The sequence below is a fragment of the Diorhabda carinulata genome, chromosome 2, assembly GCF_026250575.1.
Source record: "Diorhabda carinulata isolate Delta chromosome 2, icDioCari1.1, whole genome shotgun sequence".
Taxonomy (NCBI): Eukaryota; Metazoa; Arthropoda; class Insecta; order Coleoptera; family Chrysomelidae; genus Diorhabda; species Diorhabda carinulata.
In genome coordinates, this window is record NC_079461.1 from 25,560,859 (window position 1) to 25,585,151 (window position 24,293).

General features: G+C 31.9%; 1 protein-coding gene across 1 annotated transcript in view; it reads left to right on the forward strand.

The window, feature by feature from the left end:
• Nucleotides 1-23,791, forward strand: part of LOC130903432 (hippocampus abundant transcript 1 protein) — a 56,360-nt gene extending 32,569 nt beyond the window's left edge. The window contains exons 4-7 of the mRNA XM_057815526.1: nucleotides 4,099-4,308; nucleotides 9,840-9,988; nucleotides 10,058-10,154; nucleotides 14,235-23,791. Of these exons, the coding sequence (XP_057671509.1) occupies nucleotides 4,099-4,308; nucleotides 9,840-9,988; nucleotides 10,058-10,154; nucleotides 14,235-14,338 (560 nt within the window). The 3' untranslated portion in view covers nucleotides 14,339-23,791. The remainder of the gene's footprint in view (nucleotides 1-4,098; nucleotides 4,309-9,839; nucleotides 9,989-10,057; nucleotides 10,155-14,234) is intronic.
• Nucleotides 23,792-24,293: the final 502 nt, after the last annotated feature.

Below are 24,293 nucleotides of genomic sequence, written 5' to 3' on the forward strand. Positions count from 1 at the left end.
TATGTATATATTATCTACAACAAAGTTGTGTTATTTTGGGTCTAATTATGAAAAATATTTCTAAATTTATCTGCAACTACTGTATCAGGTTTTCGTGTTATATTGAATAACCATTTTTCCAATTTTAAGTAGTTATTTTAAATATTGAAATTTATCTATCAGCACCATGACGTAGATTTTGTTTTATTTCTTCATTTTTTGAGATATAAATTTGCTTCAGTTAGTTCTTTTTAAAAAGTTTTAGGTAGTACATATTCTAGATCAGGGGTGACCGCAAGCTTTGACTTCAAAATTGCTTTCAAAACAAGCTTAATAGTACACGGCTCATTAAATAAATAAATGTATTTTACAACTTATAAGTTAAGACGTAACCGATTATTTTGTTATTAAAAAAGTAGCTTATGCTACATGTTGCTCTTGTGATTTACTTTTTCTAGTGTTCATATTATTTGCCATTTGCTTGAAATCTAGATGGTAATTGGTGAGAGCATTGCACACAAGTTCAAATGCTCAAATAGTTCAAATCTAAGAAAACAGCTGGTCTATGTCAAACTGGAGGCTACGGGTTCAACAATTCATTTCTTGTATGTACCCGCTTTTCTTGTTTTTTTTTCCGGTGGTGAGAGTTGTTTTGGATTGTTTTTTGTTCCATGATCTTAAAAGGACTCCATAGATACTTTTAAGTCTGTTCCGGTGAAACTAATACAGCTGCAATATAGTATTTTTGCATTTTTAAAAATAAATTTGCTTTCAAGCAATTTACAAAATTAAAAACCCAGCTAAAAAGTACAAGGACGAAATTAAATTTAAGTGGAGTTGACCCCTTTTCATTAGATTCGTGGTACCCAAAGTAGATCACCAGGGGTTCACGGGAGATTCGATAGCAGTCTACGTTAGGTGTGACAAAAATGAGGGTCCATAATCGTAAGCGGGGGTCCATGAAAAGTTCACGCTTGTTCAGACGTGCTAATTAATACGACATGTGGTGTATGTGCATGCAATCTTGCAAGAACTTGTTTAATTCCTCACCAATATAAATACGAATATCAAGGATAAACGTTACTTATTTGTTTCCGAAATTTCAAAAAAAAAAGTGATTTGATATTAGTATTGGCCGATTCCATTCACAAAAGTTATTTCGGTGGAAACAGATGTTATGGATTTATAAGCCAAAAGAACTATACCAGAGGTAACTGCAATTCACTAGCAGCATCTAGTAGCGATAAATTGTAGTCATAAATTGCACCAATCGCTTCAATTTTTGATCAATGCAGTTAACAAAATAATGAGCAAGGCATTGAATATTTGCACAATTGTGCAATGAAAATGATGAAGACTTCCAACGATTGCTGTTACAAATCGAAGTACGCTGATTTTCGAAAGGTGCGTGTTTACCAAGATTTTATTCACTTTTTGACTTAGTTTAAGAATTTTTGGAAAGTAAAGATCCTGAGTTGAAAGAAAATCTGATCAATTTTGAAACAGATATTGTGTATTTGACAGATTTGTTCGAAAAATTTGATAACTTCAATTTATAATTGAAATGAGACAGATTCGATTTAATAAAAACAAAGAGTATACTTTTAGCTTTTCTTGGTAAATTGAGGTCGTCGCAAATTTTCACAGTTTTCAAACTTGACACAGGTGGAATGCCTTGGTAAAGATATTAATGCAAATGTTCAACATTTGATTGTCCTTCATTATGATTTTAAAATGAGATTTGAAGATATTCTGTCGATGGAAATAATACCACGGATCACAAATCCATTTCATGAAACATAAGTGGAGAATGTGATATTAGAAGAGGTGCTACTCGAGCTTAGCTCTAATGACGAGCTGAGAGTAGCATTTAGAAGAGGGTATCAAAAATTTTGGGTGCCGGTAGAAATACCCGAAAAATAATCTCGACTGTGGAAATTAGTTTTAGTGCCGTTACAAACTTATTAACAAAAAAAAAAAGCAGATTGAATATCGGGGAGATTTGCGATTATTTCTTACAAAACTCAAGCCAAATATTAATAATTTGCTATCAATCCATGGAGTACAACCTCATATTTTTTTGTAATTGCCATTGTAGAAATTTTGATTATATACGACCGTTATAACAATAATAATTAATAGTGTAATCATTTATATATTTGAATAAATACAACACAATAAAATATACTATATTCCTTTTTTTACTACTCCGAACGGGAAGTTTTTTAAATAGAATCGATTGATTCTTGTGCTGTGAGTCACTGTAGATTTAAAAAAAAAATAAAGTTGGCCGACCAACTTTGCTTTTTTGATATCCACTCACACCACAGTCAATTAAAAATTTGTTTAGTTGATTTTATTATCAAATAATTAAGCCTTAAGGCCGCTTGACATGATACAATACAACGTGCAATTCAATGCAATGCAAGACGCAATATTTCTTGATCAAAAGCATGCGCAGATGAAGTTCAGCTGATTGTTTCATGCAAGATCTTGATATTATCGGTTTTGTGCCTTTTTTATTGCGTGCAAGCTGCAATCTAGTTACTTTTGACTTAACAGATCAATTGAGTTTCGTGAAACTTATCTTTATTTTTTTCTTTGTTAAACTAGGTACAAAATATTTGATAAAATTTGAGGTTAGGAATTTTTTTACTTCATGCAATTTCTTGCACGTCAATTCTAACTTTTTTTTTCGAATACTGTTAATTCGTCGTTGAAACTCAGTTTCCATAGATAGATCTAATCTCCACTCAAGTCGTCTATAAAATAAAGAAGTATGGGAACCAATGCATTAAATGAAAAGAGCTTTAGTTAGAATCCTGCTCATTTTCCACAACTTATCCATATTCTTGCGTTTCGGACTATATTTTTACCGCTTGCATACACTAAGCAAAACACTGCGTAGTGTATGCAGGAGGAAATTTCGTAACGCCTCTTCAAGAAGCAATTTCGCAATAAATAGAAAGTAATATATGATGAGATCTAAAATCGAATAAGTTCACAAACCACACGAAAACTCACAGCATAAGCATCTGTTTACCTCGCAGGGGATTTTTTAAAATGGATATAGACTGATTTTGACAATTTGTTAGATTGCTTATCACCTTAAATTCCCCGGCAGGAGACTCTTCCTCAGGAAGTGGTATTCGGCCTCAGTTAAAGTATATAAATTACTGATACTCACCTTTTTAACGAACGACGTTAACAATTAATAAAAAAGGCGGAAAAATTGTAAATTCGCTGCGCCTTTTTTTTTCTTCGTTTTTTGTTTATAACAAATGAAATTTTTAATGGCAGATAAATTCAAAAATTCCCCATTCTCAGAATGAAATTCTGAATCCAATGCACTAATCATCGTATTTTTAAGAGACTCGTAACTATTTTTTGCAGAAAACTCACTTCTCGACTAGACCATTAGTTCAGAGCATACTAATCGTAAAAATTGAATGTGTTATAAAACGTTTTGAACCTTGGAGTAAATAAGAAGAAATGGCAAAACAGAAAAATAGTAAATTATCTAGTGATACGTCACAAGAATGCTTAGAAAATGCTTACAGGATCCCTTGCTGCATCAAATAATACGAGATAGGTTCTTATGGTTGCAATTTTGTTCGTTCGATCAACCTCTTGACATGGGTCGTCGTGAACGTTACTCGTGACGTCAATAGTGACGCTCACCGTGACGCCGTGAATGCTTATGGGAATGCACCTAAGATCTTCTGACCTTCACTGTGACAACGCTATTTGACAAAAAATACATATTGATCTACCGTTTCTCTCCACATAAACAAATTCTTTGTTTCAACTAAAATCTATGCTTTCCTCTCTCATAGTTTCATAGACATCAACATTAATCTTAATCACTCTACATAAGCAATAAAATTGTGTAAACTTTAACAATGTTCATTAAATGCCACGTGTACATTTTGCCAAATCCATCTATCTATCTGCAACGTTACCAAGTCGAGACGCACAAGCGTTATGGCTACCCCGGCTGTAGAATAAGTAAAATAATCGGTAGAAAACTTGCTACTCTCTAGAGCGACAATAAACTGATCTATAATTGCCTATATCATACTTACAATAAAATTTATAGGGTATGTTGTTGTTTCTTAGGCATTTTAATAAAAAATTTGGGGTCAAAACACACTATCATGTTGGGATTATTATTTGAAATGCTCCAACTACTGTGGTATGGTTTCGGTACTACAACATGGATGATGTGGGGCGCTGGTATATTGGCTTCGATGAGTTCTATAACGTATCCTGCCATATCTGCATTTGTGTCTGTTCATAGTACACCAGATCGCCAAGGAGTTGTTCAAGGTATGTATAAAGTGATGAGTATATTATTATCGATAGTTTTTAACATCTAATATTTTAATAAAATAAAATTATGCCAGTTTCAATATCAGTAACAAGGAATTTACTTGCTTTAGGTGTGTTTCTATTTTACTTCCGTTATAGGTATTATTAACAATTGTATTTTCTCTTTCGCTGCGGCTATCTATATGAGCAAACAATTCCATACCTGGTTGCGACTTCGAATTTGTTATTTGTTATGTGTCCATTTTTTACTTGCAAAAAGGTATTTGTTACTAGGAAAAGTGTAATTTAATATCTATAAACCTATTAATTTTTATGATAAAAAATACCTGAAAAAATTGTGCTGTGAAGAACAAGAGAAAATTCATTTTGAAGCCAAGAACAAGAGAAAATTTGTTTTGAAAAGTGTAGTGTAGTGGAAGTGTAAGTGTAAGACCAATGGTTTATCGGAAGTTGAAATATGAATTTCTTATTTTGCTTTGAGTAAATTTAAAAATCAAAGTTAGAATTTGATTATACAAAGTTCATAATTTTAGATCAGAACACTTAACAAATATTATTGTATTACGTAGAAATTTTGCACACTAAATAATTTACCCGTATTTCCCAGCATACTCCTTCAAGTTTTTCTTCTTTAGTGAGAATGCCAGTTTCAGATGCTACACTCACACCAACTATAGTTTAGTTCAGAAAGGTATAGAGTAATAAAATGGGAAATTCCGTCCAGTTCGGCTCAATTTCGGTGTCGGCCATAAGTGTAGGTCTTGAAATATTGTGTAGGGATGACTTAGGTAGTAGATTATACAGTTACGTTTTGCGTTTAACAGGTACCGTTTAACCTTCTATTAGTGTCTCTGCCTAATTCCAACCCTATTTCAGATTCAGCTTAACCATGCGCATGTGAGAGCATTTAGACCTTTATAAGTATATTTGTTTAGTTTAATGCATCAGTATTTGCTGTTAAGCCGTAAATGGTGTTCACAGTATTATAAGATTAGTAATAAAATGGCGACAATTACACCAACGAAAAGATGTTCCCATAATTCTCCGCTATCAGTGAATGAAAAACTTATTATTTTAAATGTACACGATTGCATAAAATACGATTATCCGAAATTTACTGTACAAGAAACTGTCGACCGATGTTCGATTGACTGGAGTTGGAAAGTCCACCGTTCAATTATTGCAGATCAGTAAAAGTCCTTGATGGAGACACCAAAAGGGTAATTCGAAGAAAAGACCACTTTGAGAAATATGGATTTTGCCTGGGAAAAACATAACCGTAAAGCACATTTACTGGAAAGCGATAAAATTGTTTGCTGGGGACAAAAATATTTAAGAAGTATAAAACAGTACCGAACAGAGCAGAAGAAAATCTTTTATCTTGATGACACGTGGATTAATGAAGGTTGTACAGTACCAAAAATGTGGCAAGACAAAAATATAACTAGTGCTCGCCAAGCTTTCATGAAAGGCCTGTCAACGGGTATTAAAGTGCCTTCAGGTAAAGGGAAAAGATTAATAATCGTCCATATTGGAAGCGAAGAGGGATTTTTAAAAGAGGGTTTGCTAACTTTTCAGTCGTGCGATAAGGAAGATTACCACGAGGACATGGATTCGAATGTTTTTGAAGACTATTTTGGTGAAATGATAAAATATCTTCCGGCTAATTCAGTAGTAGTTATGAATAACGCAAGTTATCATTCTCGACGCAGAGAGAAGACTCCAACTTCATCTTGGAGAAAACAAGAAATTATTGACTGATTAACCACCAAAAGTATTGAATTTGAAGATAATTTGATAAAAAAGAACTATTAGCTATAGCAAATTGACACAAACTTCTATGAAATACGCCATGGAAGATATAGCAGAAAAACATAGTGTAACTGTGCTGCGCACACCGCCATATCATTGCGAACTGAATCCTATAGAACTTATACGGGCGCAAGTGAAAGAATTTGTAGCAAGACACAACATGACATTCAAAATGAAAGACGTTAAGCTACTGTTTGATCGAGCCATTAAGGAGGTGACACCAGAGAACTAGCGAAAAGCAATCCAGCATGTCATTAAAGAAGAGGAGAAAAAGTGGGATCTTGGCTACTTGATCGATCGCACCGTCGACCCGTTAATTATAACGTCAAGAGGAGATGACAGTTCCTCAGATGACGAAGAATATTATGATTTTTTATAATTTAATTTCTGTATAATGTATTTTTTGTATAATGTTCAATAAAAAATAAGTGTACCTAATACTATGTACAAAATGCCTAATTTTTATTCTGTTAAAATAAAATTCTTTTCTTTTTACGAGTATCCTACCGGCACGCCTTTGGTACACTAATTTCAGTATGCCAAATTATGAAAGTGGCTTAAATATTCGTTGGGTCCATCTAATGAGATTTTATTACTCTATACCTTTATGAAATAAACTATAGACCAAAATTGTCCAGAATCCCCATACAGAATTCTAAAAATTTCAATTTCAAATTAGTACTGACAAGAACTGTTTTTATATTTTAATAAAACAACAAGAACGCAAGAAAGAACATAATAATTATGTATATGAAATAATGTCAGAAAATAAAATATTTTGAAAGTGATCAAATAATGTCTACATATTTAATTGAAAATCGCTAAAATTTTTAATTACTTAAGAAAAGGATTCTTATTGATTTGGGAGCGCTCAAGTATTACGTAACGCAATTTTCCAAGATTTTCTTTATCCCCTCCCCCCTCTCCAAACATTACGTAACATTTATGTCACCATAATTTTGAACAAAGTATAATACCTTTGTTATTGAATTAATTGCTTTTGCAGTAGTAAAAAACAAAAGAAGAGGAGGTGACAGATCAACGGACAACCTCACAAGAAGTGGTGAAAACTTGCATAATCCTTTGTCAAACTTACTAGGTACCACGAGCTTGCTTGCTTGAAGTTTGAAGGGTTGGACAGGATGGCGACAAGAGAGTATCCGAAAAGACAGATATTAATGCACACCTCGAGCAGGAACAACAAGATTCGCCCGCGCATTTTATCACTTTACGGACGTGAACACTATACCAGACCAGGTCCTGCTGGATCCTGCAAACAATCTTCAGGTTTTCTATTTTCCACTGAAACATCGTAGCTGTCAATTTTCATTTCACTCCAACCTTAGCTAGTGACTCCCCAGCGTGCTGAAAATTGTTTTTCCAAGACTTCATCAACCTTCCTTCCTTCCTTCCTTCTTTCCTTCCTTCCTTCCTTCCTTTCTTCCTTCCTTCCTTCCTTCCTTTATCGTCGAGATGAGAACCAAAATGTTCATGCGGCAGAATGACGCCTGACAAACATTTGCTGAGCGGAGCCATGCATCTCTCAACTCGGTTGTATACACTTCTCCCAGGAGCATTAGTCGCTATGAACAAAGTGTCCAGGTTATATTTTTTAAAGTGTTGAATGGCAAAATTCTTGACTTTTCGATAGCGCGACTTTTCATCAAGTCCACGATCTAAAAGAATGATTATCACTAGCTTCACGGTGTTGGATTCTGTCATCATTAAAGGTGTGATTGCTGAAATTGATAAAAGTGGTTCGAAAACATAAGCATAGGAGTTCGCTGTGGAAGATGTGTGTTTTCCACTCCTTATAGATATGTGAATCGGGCCGCTTAACAGCTTCTTCTTTACCGAAACCGTCAGAATCCACGTTGACGTCGGTGTATATAGACGGAATAAGTTTGTGCCGCTCTGCCACAACCCAGTCATGTTCAGGTAAAAGTACACTGTACACCATAGGCTTTAACAGAGGGCTCTGACTTTTCGCTATCGGTAAACCTATTGGATTCCAAAAACCTGAGTATAGCAGTGCAGAATTCGCCGTCCTCGTGCTTTTTGTACATCTCGATCTGTGATATCGCTAACTTCACGGGTACGGTGCGTAGATGCCTTCTTCCCTCTTGGGTGTGTATGTACGCGTTAGAAAAAAAGAAGATACGTGCCGCTTCAAGAAATTTGTAATCTCATCAATAACAGTCTTTCACGCAGACAACTCAGAGTGAGACAAATCCTAATCATCTCTGTTCGGCGGCATTCATCCGCAGCGCCGCCATGAATGGCAAATTTGACAATGGCCTCTAGGAGAACAGGTTGCGAGTCAACCAAAGTAGGCTGGCCAGGCCCAGATCGAGGTTTTATTGCAGCAGGATCGTTTTTGCCACGTTCAGCTCTCTTTAGCTAGAAATTTTTTTTTGCACGCTTGGCACTGTCCTTTTTCTCTTTAAACATTTTTCATCTTCTTTCAATTCTTACCATCATTTTTTTATTTTTTCCTCAACATGATCTTTGTTAGCTATACCAGTGTCCCTTGCTTCAGTAAGAACATTTATTCTCTGTTGATCAGGTTAATTTTCTTCATAAGAGTTTCTTAAGTCAAGTTTGTTTGGAGAAATTTCAATAATATCCGAATCAATCCTAGTCGTGTATGGTTCCGTAGACGGGATCCACAAGTTGTCCACAACTTCCTCATCAGTAGTATTACTTCGCTTATCATGAGTATTGCTTAATTTTTATTTGACGGCTGTGCTCTTTATTGTAACGTAACATAACGTTTTACAAGAACGCCCTCCCCCAAAATTGCATTACGTAATATTCGACGCTCGGTTATCGATGCCGGCAACGTAGCGTGTGCTGTTATAATATGGATTTTATTCATTAGTTATAAAGTGTAAATTTTTTATAGGTTAAGTTCTCACATTATTACAAAATTACGTTAAAAATTAAAAGCATAATAAACTTAATTACTATAAGATATTAAAATAAGTTAAATTTAAAATTACATCCTCACATATTTAAAAATAAATCTCACAGGATCGTCAAAACGACCAACATTTTCAAACCATTTTTGTTGTACATATATTCGAATTTCTGGGCATCATAAAAAAACTTTGTCGGGTGTTTTAATCGTGGTATTTTTACATCCTGGTACAAAACCTGAGTTATATACCATTTTTTAAATTAATCAAAGTTTAATAATAACACTTATTTTAGAATAACCGAGAGAATAACTGTTGTATTTACTTTGTATCATATGTTCAATGTTTATTCTATACCTATAACGTCACGCAATATGGCGGCCTTACTGAAATGTTTAAACTACCTACGAAATTTTTAAATTTTTAATAATTGGTTTCTCTATAAATATTGATCAATGAATTGAAAAAAAATTTATAATCAAAGTACTACATAAACTATTTTATCTCAAACCATGCAAGTACCCTATTGTCAATCATAAATGTCAAAAGTGTTATGTAAAACCGGCTGTGATTTGACCTATCAAGAATCTACAGAATTACCAACTTAAATTCAATTCAGTCCTCCTAATTTAGAAGCAGGGTATAGTTTGATTTAACTAAACCTTAATTTAAACTCTTTCAAGTTTTTAATTTTTCACCAGACACACCCCTAGTAGACACCAACTGAAAATTGATGACTATTATTGTAAATTTATCAGTTTTTGTGTATTGCTAATAAATAAAGTATTGCATTATTAGGTATGGTTACTGGTATGAGGGGCTTGTGTAATGGATTGGGTCCAGCAATGTTTGGAGTTGTTTTTTATATGTTTCACGTTGATCTAAATGGAAATACTAATAATTCAGATACCACCCACTCCACTTCTGCTTTTGAAACTTATTCGCAGGTAATTATTAAATACAACACGATTCTTATTTCATAGTAATATACCAATAAATATATTGTTGTTTTTTAGCTTGTTCCTGGTCCACCATTTGTCTTTGGAGCTTTTCTAGTCATATGCGCTCTGTTTGTTGCTTCATTCATTCCTACCAAAGCGCACGTTGATTCGGGTAAGTAAATTTTTAAATGTTGATTTAAGATTTCGGTATGAGTACCATTATTGGCTAAACAAATCTACTTCTTCTGTAATGGTATAACCTTAAACCCTTTTCAAAGAACTATCGCATAATCCTTCTTGCTATTTAAAAAAATTCGAAGGAGTACCTGTCAAGGGTAGAGGGTGAAAGGGGTTGACATTTAAATATTCAAATTACGACACCGTGATAAGAGTAACAAAAATATGGTCGTTTTTAAACTCAAGTAATTCAAGTTCTTCATAATTCAACTTCCTTTCATCCCCATACATCTCGTCAATGTCATCTAAGGCAAAACCAAGTGAAGACACAACCGTAGAAGGTTGTGGCTAATGTTGTAGACTGCAATGCAGCTCTTTTGTCATCAATGAAATAAGGCTTCATAAACATTTAAGACCTGTAGGTAGAAAAAACAATTATGCTTACTATTTAGAGCTGGAAGGTTCAGGGTCTGCAAAATTATGTTTGAAAATACGGTGGATATTAATAGAGAACTGTAATAGAAAAATCGATTGGGGGTTGTTTCGAGAAGATCAAAGAGGAAAACACAAGGAATATTATACTGTAAGTGAAACTATTCAAAATGATCATATTAAATTAATGCCAAGAATTGAAAACCTTTATTTGAGGGCATAAACTACCCGCTAAGGCATTAAATTAAATTTAAAGAAACTAGGGAGCTACTGCTAGTAAAGCAGCTGTCACACAATGATTTTATTTCACTCAAAAACTCAATTAGTGGCATGGGTATTACTTTTATTAAGATAAAGGTATCAGAAGAGAAAGGTAGAGTAGGTGTCGACTTGAGATTTATTATTCTGTTCAATTTTTGTATGTTGTATTTCTAAATATTATTATTTTTGCTGATTGTGTAAGTCAAGTATTATGTTTGAGTTACTTACTTACCTATGATTTAAAAAAATATGTTCAAGCTATGAATAAGACTTTGCTGAGTTAGTGAGAAGCACAATTTTATATTTTCATATTTCTTGATAAGGTTTGTTTTGGAATGCTTCAAATAAGTATTAGTCCGTAAATTTTTCGTTTTTTTATTCTTAAAGAGTCACGCCTAAAAAATTTCAAGGTACCTACTACACCATTTCGTTGAGCAATAAAAATAATTTTAACTTACTTAAAATCATATTGCGGTATCTCTGTAAGTTTTCAAATTATAATCTGAGAAGTGAGAAATAAAGCTGGGATTAAATTCAAACCCTTATTAATCGATAGTTGGTTTATTACTTATAACACTATTTGAGCGGAGATGCGATGGAAAAATGACTAATGAACTTTTTTTCATGTGTTTATCTGATAAAATGTTTATTTCCAAAAATTAAAAGTGTTATGGTAGTGTTGTTGTTTTTCCAATTGTAAATAACTACTGAACTATGATGCTAATAAGCTGACAGCTGAAATATTTAAAGTATGGCTCATTAAAGTTTACAAGAAAATGATTAAAAAGAAACGAAAAATATTTTGCGTTAATAACTGTACTTATACAGCTCACAATTTAATTCTGCCATTATAAGCAGTGAAAACTATATTTTTATCACCCAAAATAATAAAAAACTTTCAAATATGTTACAGAAAGGAAGTTGAAAGGAAAATTATGATTGATATGGAACAACAGTCTGTTTCGCCCATTAACATTTTGTATGCAGATAAAGCTTGGAGAAGCTGAGTATCTGTAACTACAATTTCAAACTGCAAAAGGATTAAGAAGGAATGAATAATTTCTTTTCATTAATAACTGTACTTATTCAGCCCACAATCTAATTCTGTTATTGAAAGCTGTAAAAGTTAAATTTTTATTACCCAATACAATATCTAAGCTGATCCTTTTTAGATTAAGGGATTATAAAAAAAACTTTGAAAGCTGTGAATTTTCAATGGTACAAGAAAAGAAATTCTTGAACAGGATATGTATTTGAAAGCCGATTGGAATAAACTGGAGAATGTAGAAGTTTAATTTGAAGGTTATGTGCCATGTGATGAAGGAACTGGAACACTGACTGACACTGACATCCTTGACACAGTTAAGCGGTGCACAATAATGAACGCTAACATGACGCTGGTTTGCTACTAAACATAACCTTAAAAGTGCATATGAATAAAGAAATTTGAATGGTGATTAAAGATTTTGAATTATTTATACTGTATTATTACTGTATGAAATGTGTAGAATAACATATGCAAAGCGTCTTTTGACATAGCGGTGGTGAGACCCCTCAATTTATATAATGATATCTAAAGTTACTTTACTATAACATATTTTAAAATGAACGAAATAGATCCACACGAATTTTTTAAACATTTATAAATGAATTGGGATAATATGATATACTTTTGAACTTATCGATCAGACCCTTATAAAAACATTCAATAAGAAAACCTAGATTAGATCAGGAAGTTAATCACCAGTTATTGTTATTTTCAAATGGGAAAATGATTTCCCATATTCTGTCAAAGTTTTCTTATAACCAGCCGATTGTTATACACTCATGAACACGTACAAATTCTATCAGCCTTTCACTCCTAGAAGTCATTTTTCAAGGTACCTACTATACACACTACACTAGAAAAGTGAGGTTATGTTTTTGACGTTCAGCGACGATCAGAGCTTAAAAAATAGAAAGTTGGTTACTTTCGACGTCTAGAGCGCGATAATTGTGTGCGTTATCACAGTTTATCAACAAGTTGAACTATATTTGATATTTAAGAACGTATGGAGCGCGTCATGCTCGCGTTCATTCTGTGTACAACTTTTAAGCAAAATGAAAATGACGATATTGTTAATCAAAATGATGTTGATCAAACAGATTCTGTAGGTATTGGTCATAACAAATAGAGAGAGCCAGAGCAATTTACAAACTACAAACTTATATTGTAAGATGTAATAATAATAAAACATCTCTACAGTAAAAGGAGATACCAGAATTTACCCATGATGCTTATCCCTTGACATTTGAGATTCGATAATAACATTACATCAATATCTATACATTTTTATACTTATACTTTATTGTTATGAACCAATATTATTAATTTGTCAACCATGAGGAAGTTTATGGAACAGTTAATGATATTCATACTTAGCACATTGCTTACTACCTCTTCATCAACAATCATAATTACACTGTTTTTGTCTTCTGAAACCGAAAGTGAAGTGAAAGTTAATTTATACTAATAAACTAAATTTTCCGAGCTGATGCATATCATTCCAGGTAGAAAATGTACTTCAATGACATTAGACCATAAGGAATAGGTCTTTGTCTCTATTTACACTATTCTTACAACTGTAAAATTTTTCGTATTTATTTATACTTTTTCTATTCGTGAGGTGAATTAATAAGCACTGTCTCTTACGTTCTTAATTTATTTATACACTGTACAATACACTTAACTTGTAATAATTTACATATAAATATCACTTAAACAATTTCTGCGCTTACTTTTACTAATTCGTTCTTTTCACTACACTATTTGTTAAGAACTAAACTTACTGCGTCTACACAAATCATTTATATACCTTAATAAAATTATACAGAGCTCTAGAACAAAAAGAAACATAGAAATAAATAAATAGACTTTCCTAGAATTTATTTAGAAGAAATACAGTAAATAAACCGCCAGCTCTAATAAAAAGTTCTCAAAGAACTAATATCTGCTTAAATCAAACATTAATAGATCTAGTCGAACCGACATTCTTGTCATTACAATCATCTAAATCCAGTATATTATTTTCACTCAATAATTGTATAAGCAGAATAAGAGGCAGTAGGACAAATTTCTTCTGTTTTTCATTTAAATTTTGAATAAAAGTAGTCTATAAACTATCCATCTACTAGTTTCTAACAATTTATACAATGGATACAATATACCTGTTTAAATAGAGGCAGAGGACCTGTTTCTTACTTTATAGCTATAAAATTAAAATGCAGACTGCTAATCAAAACTCGTCAGACAGTGTAATTGTGAGTGTTAGTGTAGTGGGAGAAAACAGTATCTTCATTATTATTGGTCAATAAATATCAATAATGTCAATTATTTATTTAGGTATCCCATTGGACACTCACTACGAAATCGAACGTGGTCAAAAAGTTGCTGGTACACTCAGCCCTCTTATACCCAGCAGGAGCATAGACGCAGCAATATTATAAATTTTAGGATGTGTATTCTTTAGAAAAAAATAAAGTGACAATTTAAGGAGATGGAAGTGCACTTTACTAAAACTGCAGAGATCCCAGATCGACATATATTTTGAATAATTGTAAATAAAAGTATGAACGGGTGATAAATAAGATCTCTAAAATGCTTTTAGATAAGTGTACCCTCATTTGTTAATTCATGGTTGTTGACAGAGTATTTTATTTTTTTTGATGTTTTGGATATTTTGTTCATTACGTTTTAAGTACATAGTTAAGCTTAATTGATTTGATAATCAACTACTGATTCTGAAAATTAACAAATTCTTATCGCCTTACTACAATAAGACAAAAATAAAAACTCTTCAATTTATTATTTTGTATTTACCTGTTCTACTATTCTTCTTACAAATACTTTTTTAATACAAATCAATAAGTGTATCCTTTATTAGTTAAACTGCCATTAGTAAAGATATTTAAAGAATATCTAATGCATATTTTTTCCAAATACGTATTGTCCTTTCAAAAATCTTTACCGACAATTAGTCGACATTAAAAGTTACAGATACCTCGGAAACATTCATCTCATTTCGGAACAGAATTTACATTCCGTAGAATCATCTCAGTGTACTTAATCCAACCTTATGTTATCGATTTATAAGGTAGCTCAAACTAATCTATGTAATTTCCTAGGGAGGAATCACCATATTAAAAATAATAAAATACAAAAATATTGTTGTTCATATACCTATTGAAATAATCATTTTTTTATCGTTATTTTGAAGTAGATTCGCTTATATTTGTGTGTGTAAGAATACGTCATGCAACAATGAATTTTGTTTTAACCCTACCCATTGAAAAGTCAGTTTTGTATGGTCTTAATGAAATAGTGTTCTTTCCCGGAAGCATACGAGATATATTGAACAAAAAAAGCTCATATGGTTTGAGTTAATCGAAAAACTATGCCTATAGGGTGTTTAGCATGAAAATATAGGGGATATAGAATTAGAAAAAAAAACATTAAGGTATTTCATTTATTTAAAGATCCGCAGTTTTGATTATAACTCGGAAGAAGAAACTTACTATTAATATTTTCATCAAAACACATTAATGGATTATTTTGATACAAGATAAACCATACTACAAAATCGAAATAAATGATTTTATTAATTCAAAATAGACATCAAGCCACCTTCACCCTGACTAATTAGACAAAATACCTTTGAAAATCAGGCCACCTTCACCACAAATACATAGAATATTTTTTTATAAAAAAAATACAGGAAACCAATTTTATTTTTCATGGAAGAAATCGTGCCTCTCTAATTTCCTTTTAGTCACTACTGATTTATTTTCACTCTTCAACATCAAACTAGTTTTTTCCATGAACTTGAATAATAAAGGGTAGATTTTAAAGTATACATGTATAACAAAAATGATTCTCGTACTTTTTGTATCTTTTACTATCCAAAGAATTTCAAAAGTTTATCAATGTTTTACATTCCACCTTTCTATTCTCCATTTAATTTATTATCATTGGACATTGAGTTCAAGATTTTTTCTCTCTAATAAAGCTCTCTATGGCCTTCTTTAATGTCTAATGACCTTTCTTCACAAAGTAGTTGAGCAATATCACCTTCAACGGATTCGCTTCCCACCACTGCATAATTTCTCAACAATTTTAGATTTTCCGACTTTTGACAAATGCTGACGAATCTCCTTCTCATAATCTATGTGTGATTTCCAGGAAGTTACAGTAGTCCGGCCTATAATGAGATGTTTGATTTTTCCAACACGGATATCTACATAATATATTTATAAAGTAAACAGATAACAAATTAATTTCTAATTGTAAATGCATAATTAAATATACTCCATACATTTTTATGGATCCACCAGCCTATCGATTCGTTAGGAGTATTTGGAGGTGTATCCTAAAGATATCAAACATATATTCTACAATGGAGTAATATTCAAGACTAATCTATATTTTACCTTTTGAGTCACTACTCTTACAAATATAAGGCTTTTCCTCATAATTACTATATCTATTTGTCCTGGAAGCTGCATAGGTAGTCTCAATTTTTTGTTCTTCTAACCACCATTCATAATCTTATTGCTCCTGGCTAGCAAAAGCATAAGTTTGTTTTTGCAATTTTATGTTGTTTATTGCCTTCAAATTTAATTCCAGCTGATTTTATGTTCCACATACTAACACAATGGGTAAATAATATAACTGACATCCTGTTGGTTATGAATATTTCTTATTCTTATACTACACTTCAAGTTCAGGAAAGCTTGTGCTTTCATAATACTAAAAATCTTATAAAATAACTAGTTGAGGAAATTAATAAAATAACAAAACAAAAAAGTTACTTATTATCTCGAAACTATTAAGAACTTCAATTAGGATTTTTTAAATTCACACTGAGGTTATGTTGATATCAAGTTTACTCAAATCTTTGTTTATGTTCGCAAATTTGGCCGAGATGTAGAGACTGTTTCCGAGGTATCTGTTACTTTTAGTGCAGCCTATTATCTTTACCTTTAAATTGACACGAAGTTTGCAAATTCTTCGATTTCTGAAGATATAAAAAAGTTAATTTCCAGGTGGTGATTAATTTGGTCACAAAATTGATATTTTTGTCGGTTTTTCATCTATTCAGGCATATGATATATTTTGTCAAGAACTTTCCTCTTTTTTGTATAGTTGGTGTGCCTGGATTGGATGGAGTAGGACTTGCATGCCCAGAAACTGGTGTTCCATCTCTACTGTGATTTACAGGACGTCCTCTTTTTCGTGCAATTACAGTTTTACCCGATTTGCGTAAGTGTTCTAAAACAGCTTGCTTGAAATCAAATAGAGATATGTAACGTCTGAATTTTTACTGCGCCAAAGAATCCAAGCATTCCCAATACACATGTCTACCATATGAAAAAATATTCGTGTATACAATTTCTTGGATCTCAAATGAATTCTATACAAACCAAACATAGAGTCCAATAAATCAAGGTGACTCCCATATTCCGGGTGTATACTTCAACTGCTTGAGGACAATTAATGTTTTTGTATAGTTTTTACTATCAAACCAAGTAACGGCTTCTTTGTCAATGGTAACAAATTTTTAAATAAAAAATCCACGTTCTTGTTTTTTCCCCTTTTCTGGCAGCATATACATATTAGGAACTCTGTTCAGGCGTACTGTACCTAGAGGCAAAAGTCCGATCTTCGTAAGATGTTCCTGAAGCTTAGAGCTGTTGAACCAATTATCAAAAAAGATGTAATAGTACTATTTCAGTAAGACGAGTCACAACACCCAAGTGTTGGTGCACCTTCAGGTCGTGTATTACTTCGATCACCAGCAAAAATATCAAAATATTTTTGTAGGGATTATCTATTCATCAACTGCCAGATATTCCCCTTTGGGTACTAGTAAAAGTTGCTGCCTAATGCCATCTTAAAGTGGTCGCCCTTTGAATAACTTATCATGACCTAGACTGCCCAACGGGATATAATTATTGTCATTGGAGTATATTTTTTTTATTATTTCAAATCTAATGCTCTATTTCTTGTTTGGTTATGTTAGCGGGTTTGTTTATGTTATCTTATACGGATTTCAAATTAGATTGATTTGTTATATTTTATATCAGATCCTCAGAAAATAAAAACCAGAAAAAATCTGCCGGTGTTTCAAGTTTTTCAATAAACGCCGATAACGGCGTGGTTCTAATAAATTTAAAATTATTTCCATCAAAAACCTTTAATTTTTTAGATTCTCCTTTTATTTTAGTAGGCCTTTGCTTTTTTCTCTGTGACTTTTTTTGTGATTAGATTAATGAGGTGCAGAGGGGAACCTTCAAAAGGTACTCGCCTGGATGAACCTTCTACCTGCCAGGCGAGTTATGTGGGATTCTTACCGCACTAAACCTTCCCTAACACCTCTAACCCTGCTCCTGGAACGGTGGTTCCCCGGCGGCACAATGGAACAAAATGTTACAAATCAATCTTCATCAATTTATAATAACCTCGTAATATGGAAATTGATTTGCTCATTAGGAAAATAAATAATAAATTCAATTAACTTGAAATTCTTATCGAGGATATTACAGAACATACCATTTCAGGACTTATGCTACCCGCAATAAATGTGTATTAAATGTGAAACAATATCACAAAATTTTAACTAGATTGAATTGAATACTTTATTTATTATAATTATTTTTTTCAATCATTCAATCATTTACATGCATTTCAGTAGTTTTGTATCTTTTAATTTATATTAGAATTTTAGTGGTTTATGTACCCTACTTATATTTTGTAATGAATTCTTTTTATTTGTGTTAAAAACTTGTATACTTTGATAAATAAAATAATTATACAGCAATAATAAGTTTAATAATAACAACCAAAGACTGCATTATTTTCTCATAATCATTGAAAAATAGTTGGTTTGATAAACAATACAACTCACATATGTCAACAAGAATCTGTTTGTTTTATTGAAACCTACTTCCATAATATATTGTCCTCAAACCCATATTTCTATTAGGAGTTAATTTGAGGTACAAATGGATAGAATATAGGTTCAAGTGTATATTTATTTTAATTGAATTTTGTATAGGATAATTTCGTCTTAATATTTTATTGCTACTTTATTTTTTCGCCAGTATGTATGTATGTATATTAGGACATCATGTACACCGCGAAACGATTCCATTATGTCCCCCTTTTCTTGCTGCGATACTGGGAACCCAGTATTTATAGCTGATCTGTCAGAAAGTTCGGAATGACGGATGGCTGTAGCTACCAGAGATCTTCATATTTTATTTTTATAGTTTTTGTAAGAATCTGCAAACTGCATTATTTGCTAAGTCGAGCGTCTTTAGGTGTCCATTAAGGCGCAGTGTCTCGATAAGACTCCTCTTAGTATTTGTGGGTTGTTCTTACTTAGGCAGATACACTTAGCAGATCTTCTGTGGTTATAGTATCCAAGTAATAGTCTTTCCCCGTCTGAGCCCATGTATTTTATTTTCCAATGCTTTTTGTATTGTTTAATAGCTAATACCACAGAAGGGTTTCACCAGTATTATGTAGTCTAGTATTTAGTGCTTTTAGCAATATTTATCACTTTTGTGCAAGCCAATTACTTCGATGATGGTACGGAGAACATATTGAAAAGGTGGTATCTTTAAACAAATTTGTATAAATGATTCGATATATAATATTAATTATATCCTAGTATTATCTATTGATTTCGTATGTATTATAATACATGCTTGGATTTTTTTTAGTATATTTTTCTTCAACATTGAATTCATGACCATTTCAAGTTCTTTCATAGTCTATTAATATTCTAGACTCATAATAATCATTCCTTCTATCTTATTTTCTCAGTTTCCTTTCTCTTTTTTCAATTATTTTGTAACAATTGGATTTAATATTTTTGGAAATCATTAAGTACCTTCAATGCTTTTCTGTTCTAGTGAAAAGCATGATCTAACATTCGATCCCGTATTATTAGTTCAGTTTTTATAATTTTATGATTTTGATTTCCCTATGTGTTTAACAAAGTTTGTTATTTATTGTTACAAAAATTATTCTACATTCTCTTTTCTCGTCTTACTATTTTCATTTATCACTACGTCAACATTCATATTTGGTTTCTGTTTAAAACATCACAATTGATTCCATTTATTTGATAATCATATTATATATACAGCGGGCGTCTCACAGCTTTCTTTGCCGCATGTCGTACGCCACACTTTTCTATCTATCCACTCGTTTTCCTGGATAGTTCTGTCTCTCATATTTTATTCAATTCCTTTCGTCTAGATCCTTGAGTGTCTTCCTCGTCTCCTTCTATTCTGCTGTTAATAAATCAATGCTTTCTTCGGCCACCTGCTCTGCTCCATCCGTACCAGAGCAGTTACTCAGTCTGTATTCTTTCTGAAGTCGTGTATACTCGACCTGTTCTTCGTCGTATATGTTCATTCTGTATATGCTTTGTCTGGATATTCTGCAGGATCTTCTTAAGTAGTCCATTTTATAGCCTCTATATATTTTCTCCTGTCTATCTGTTAGTTGCTAGCACTCATATCCATACGTTAAAATAGGTTCCGCTATGACTTTGTATATTGTGATTTTTGTGTTTAGGATAATTTTTTCTGACCACAGCAATGAGCTTAGAATTTCCGTAGCTTTTTACTCTCGTTGCACCCTATTTCTCATATCGTCTTTTGTTGTCCCATCTTCCGTAATTATGCTTGCAATTTTATTTATCGTTAATATCTGAATGAGAAAATGCCCTGTTTGTTATCTAAATAGGTGTAATCGGTTCCGTGTTGATATGTTATGAGTTCAGTGGATTACATAACCAAACATTATTATTATTAGAAGTTCTCATCAAAGAGATTGGACTAAAACTTTGTAATTTCCTCCTGCTTATAATAAATACAAGTTAATATAAGAAAATTTAATATTTATTTCCCTATAACATGATACTGTTGTGTTTATATGAATATGAATAATCTATAGAGATAGATATAACTGTTGTTTTTGAATTTTACAATTGAGGAAGATTTGTATATATATACTGGTTATATGATGGAAAATTCCATTAATTCAAATATTTATTTTCTAATAAGTGAAGTACAAAATTTTATATGATCAAAATCTTTGCTAATTTTCTGAAACAGTAGTAACATTTAATAAAGGTCAATTTAAAAGAGTGATCGTGCACATATTCTTCTAAAACATCTCACTAGCTGTCTTTCCATTATTACTTTTATGTAAGTGTACAAAGTTAGTTTTAAGATAAAATATTTCGAAATCATCTGCAGCCACATTTCTAATTTGATTTTTGTATCGCTGGATTTTTAAATACTAGATTTATAGAGTTATAGATGCGCTTTGCTTGGTTATAAATCATGTGTTCAATTTGGCTATCAACAATAAAAATAAGCAATTTTGAGAATCTATAAATTTGAGAGTCCAGCTGTACTTGAAAATGGATTCAATAAATTTTATTTTGGCAGTTATAATAATAAAGCTTATTAAATAGGCTCAACGTATACAAAAAAGTGTTAAAAACAACTTCGAGGTAATCATCATTTTATCGCAGAAGATATTGGCTCATTTTCTAAAATATCTTGGTCATCCTGATCCTTCTCCCAATCCTATTCTGCCTTTGAATTATGGCATTTCACCTTTAACTATATAAAATATATAAGTAAAAATTGTACTTCGATTTTTTTGTATTGGCACAATAGGGTATTTACAAAAAATTAATATATTTTTTTAAAATTTCATTTATTGAATTTGTTTATTTGGAATTTATTATAGCCAAAATAAAAATTTTCTATCAACTGATTGTATCAATAAATTAAATTGAAAATTTGAATATTTTCATGACAAAGACGACTGAGTAGCTATCCAGTTCTTTTTTTATTTGTTAGAAATCAAAAAGACAAATGTGACAATCTACCCCAGTTTAGGGTTGGGTATCACAATATCTGGGGTTGGTAGTCACATGTATTTTTAATGATAAATAAGTTTCAAAATCTTATTTTGAAAAATATATATTTAAACAAAATATCGAACACAGGTTTCAAAAAAACAACTTAATCTCTCTTTAAAACTAGTCTGTAGTCGCTGTCGCAGTGGTGGCAAACATAAATTGCTTGTTCGTCAGTGCAAGATAAATGTGACCAACCATTGCAGGATCTGCAACTTATACATTCTTCATCTGGGAGGCTATTGGCAAAGGGTTTCATAAAAATCAAACAAAATATTCCTCATTGTTACTTTCAGTATCTGTTGAATGAGCAACGTAAACTTCGGCCTTCTTTTTTGTGCTTTTTTTTTCTTCGTAAAAACTCTTTTTTACTGCTCTATTTTCTTCGTTTCTCTTATCATTTCCACGTTTGTTGTTTTCATCTTCTAATTTATTTTTAACTGGTATCAGGATACGGTCTTAGATATTCTGGTGTTATGATCTTCTTGACAGGTTGTTTTTTGCATAACCAAAGCTGGGAGTTTGAATATCAGTGAGTGTTTTCGTATATTCTTCCGGAAACAAACCAGCAGACTTCAAAACTGTTGCTCTATTGATATTTTCTGATTCATTCGTGTAAACCACGCTTCGGGTTTCTTTTTCGTTTAGGACAATTGAATCTAGTCTGGTGTTTTCATCATGAATTTTCACACACAGATCTTGATAAGATCTATCGAACAAAGTTATCCACGGTTTGATACCTGTTAGCCTTCCTGAGATAATGTCCACTTCCGGTATCTCCGGAAGTAAATGTTTCTCCATAAAATAGTACCATACTTGTGCCAAAGCACCTACCTTTGTAGTGAATGTGTGACAATAAATACAACCGGTTTTCTGTTTGGTTGGACAAGAGACAATGAATTTAAATGTATTAAAATTTTCTTTATTTTATTTCTACTACATAAAATTTGTCTCAAAAGTAGTAAAATTGACGTGTCGTTTGAGTATGTACCTTGCGGGTAAATTACTTTTTTAGAACTTCAAAGTCCACTGGCACACAAAAATGTTTTTGCTATACTTTTACAATTTGGTATAAAACACTTTTAAAGTCATTTTAATATGATTCTGATTCAGCTTACTTGTTTTGTACGATTTATACAGTTTATAGCATTGGGGACGTAAGGAGTTTCGGAGCTGATCAAGAATTTTTGCTTAAAATGCACAGAATGTATTTTTTTTTTCTAAAAATACTGAAAAAAAATTCGCTGCAGAAATCAGGTATCCTCTAAAACATTTTTGAAAATTTTGTGTATACCCTAATCAACTATTAAAAAAAACATGAATGAGGAGGTATCAAGAGCCAAAACTGAACAATTCATATTCTAATTTATAATTCATTTATTTCTCTAATAAAGTTTCACTTTTAGATTGATATTTGTATGTATCAACACACATATAAAACTGCTAAAATAAAATTATTGGGTACCTAAAATTTTTATGATGGCATTTCATATATATGGGGAGCATATATGTAATACTCTTATATCGACAGTTGGTATGGGAAAAGTTATAGTGCCGACTATATTCATTTTCTCTCTCGTTCGAGACATTTTATCTATACTGCGCATGCTTCATGCGTGCAAAAGATGCGCAGAACTAACTGAAGCGCTCGGAGGAGAGAGAGACCGGTACACTATTTGTTTCACTTATTCGGAAGTATTACATATGATGGGGGAGAGTAGTTGGAATTGTTACTTAATTTATTTTTGTTTTTTAGTTTCAAATCATCTTAAAAGGGGCTTATGGATTTCTAAATATAAACAAATTTTCATTCAAGACTTTTTACTTATATTTATTTTAGGTATATTTTTTCAATTTAATTTGAAGAATATATTTGAAAAATAAACCCAAAGTATTTTAGCTGTTTAGTAAAAACTATATGTAAGATATAAAAAATAAATTGTTTTAAGTAAAAGTTTATTAATAATCCACAACCACAATGGTAGTCTTTTTAAGAATGAGAATAAACACCCCCCAGAAATAGTTATAGCTATATACATGTTTGAATGAAATGGTATAAATTTTCTATTATATATACAGTTTATTCAAAAAATTATAATAATTAGATTAACATATATTGATTCAAATATTAATAGAGCATATATTTAGGCGGCAACGCCACATGTGATAAAGACCAATTTAGGTCGAAACTTCGAGAATCTATAAAAAAACAAGTTATTAGAACCGACTTTAATCCAACATCATTTGTTTAAGAAAATAAATATAAAAAGTCCTGATACACAGGGTGTTTCTAAATTCATGCAACAAAATTCGGGAGGTTATTGCTTTATGAAATTACGATGGGTCTTTCCTTTAACAAAATTTGCTCTCAAAAGGTGGTGACAAAGGATTAACCGAGGGTATTTTTTCAATATTCTCGTCATATTGTACGGGGGTGAAATAAGCAACCCATTATT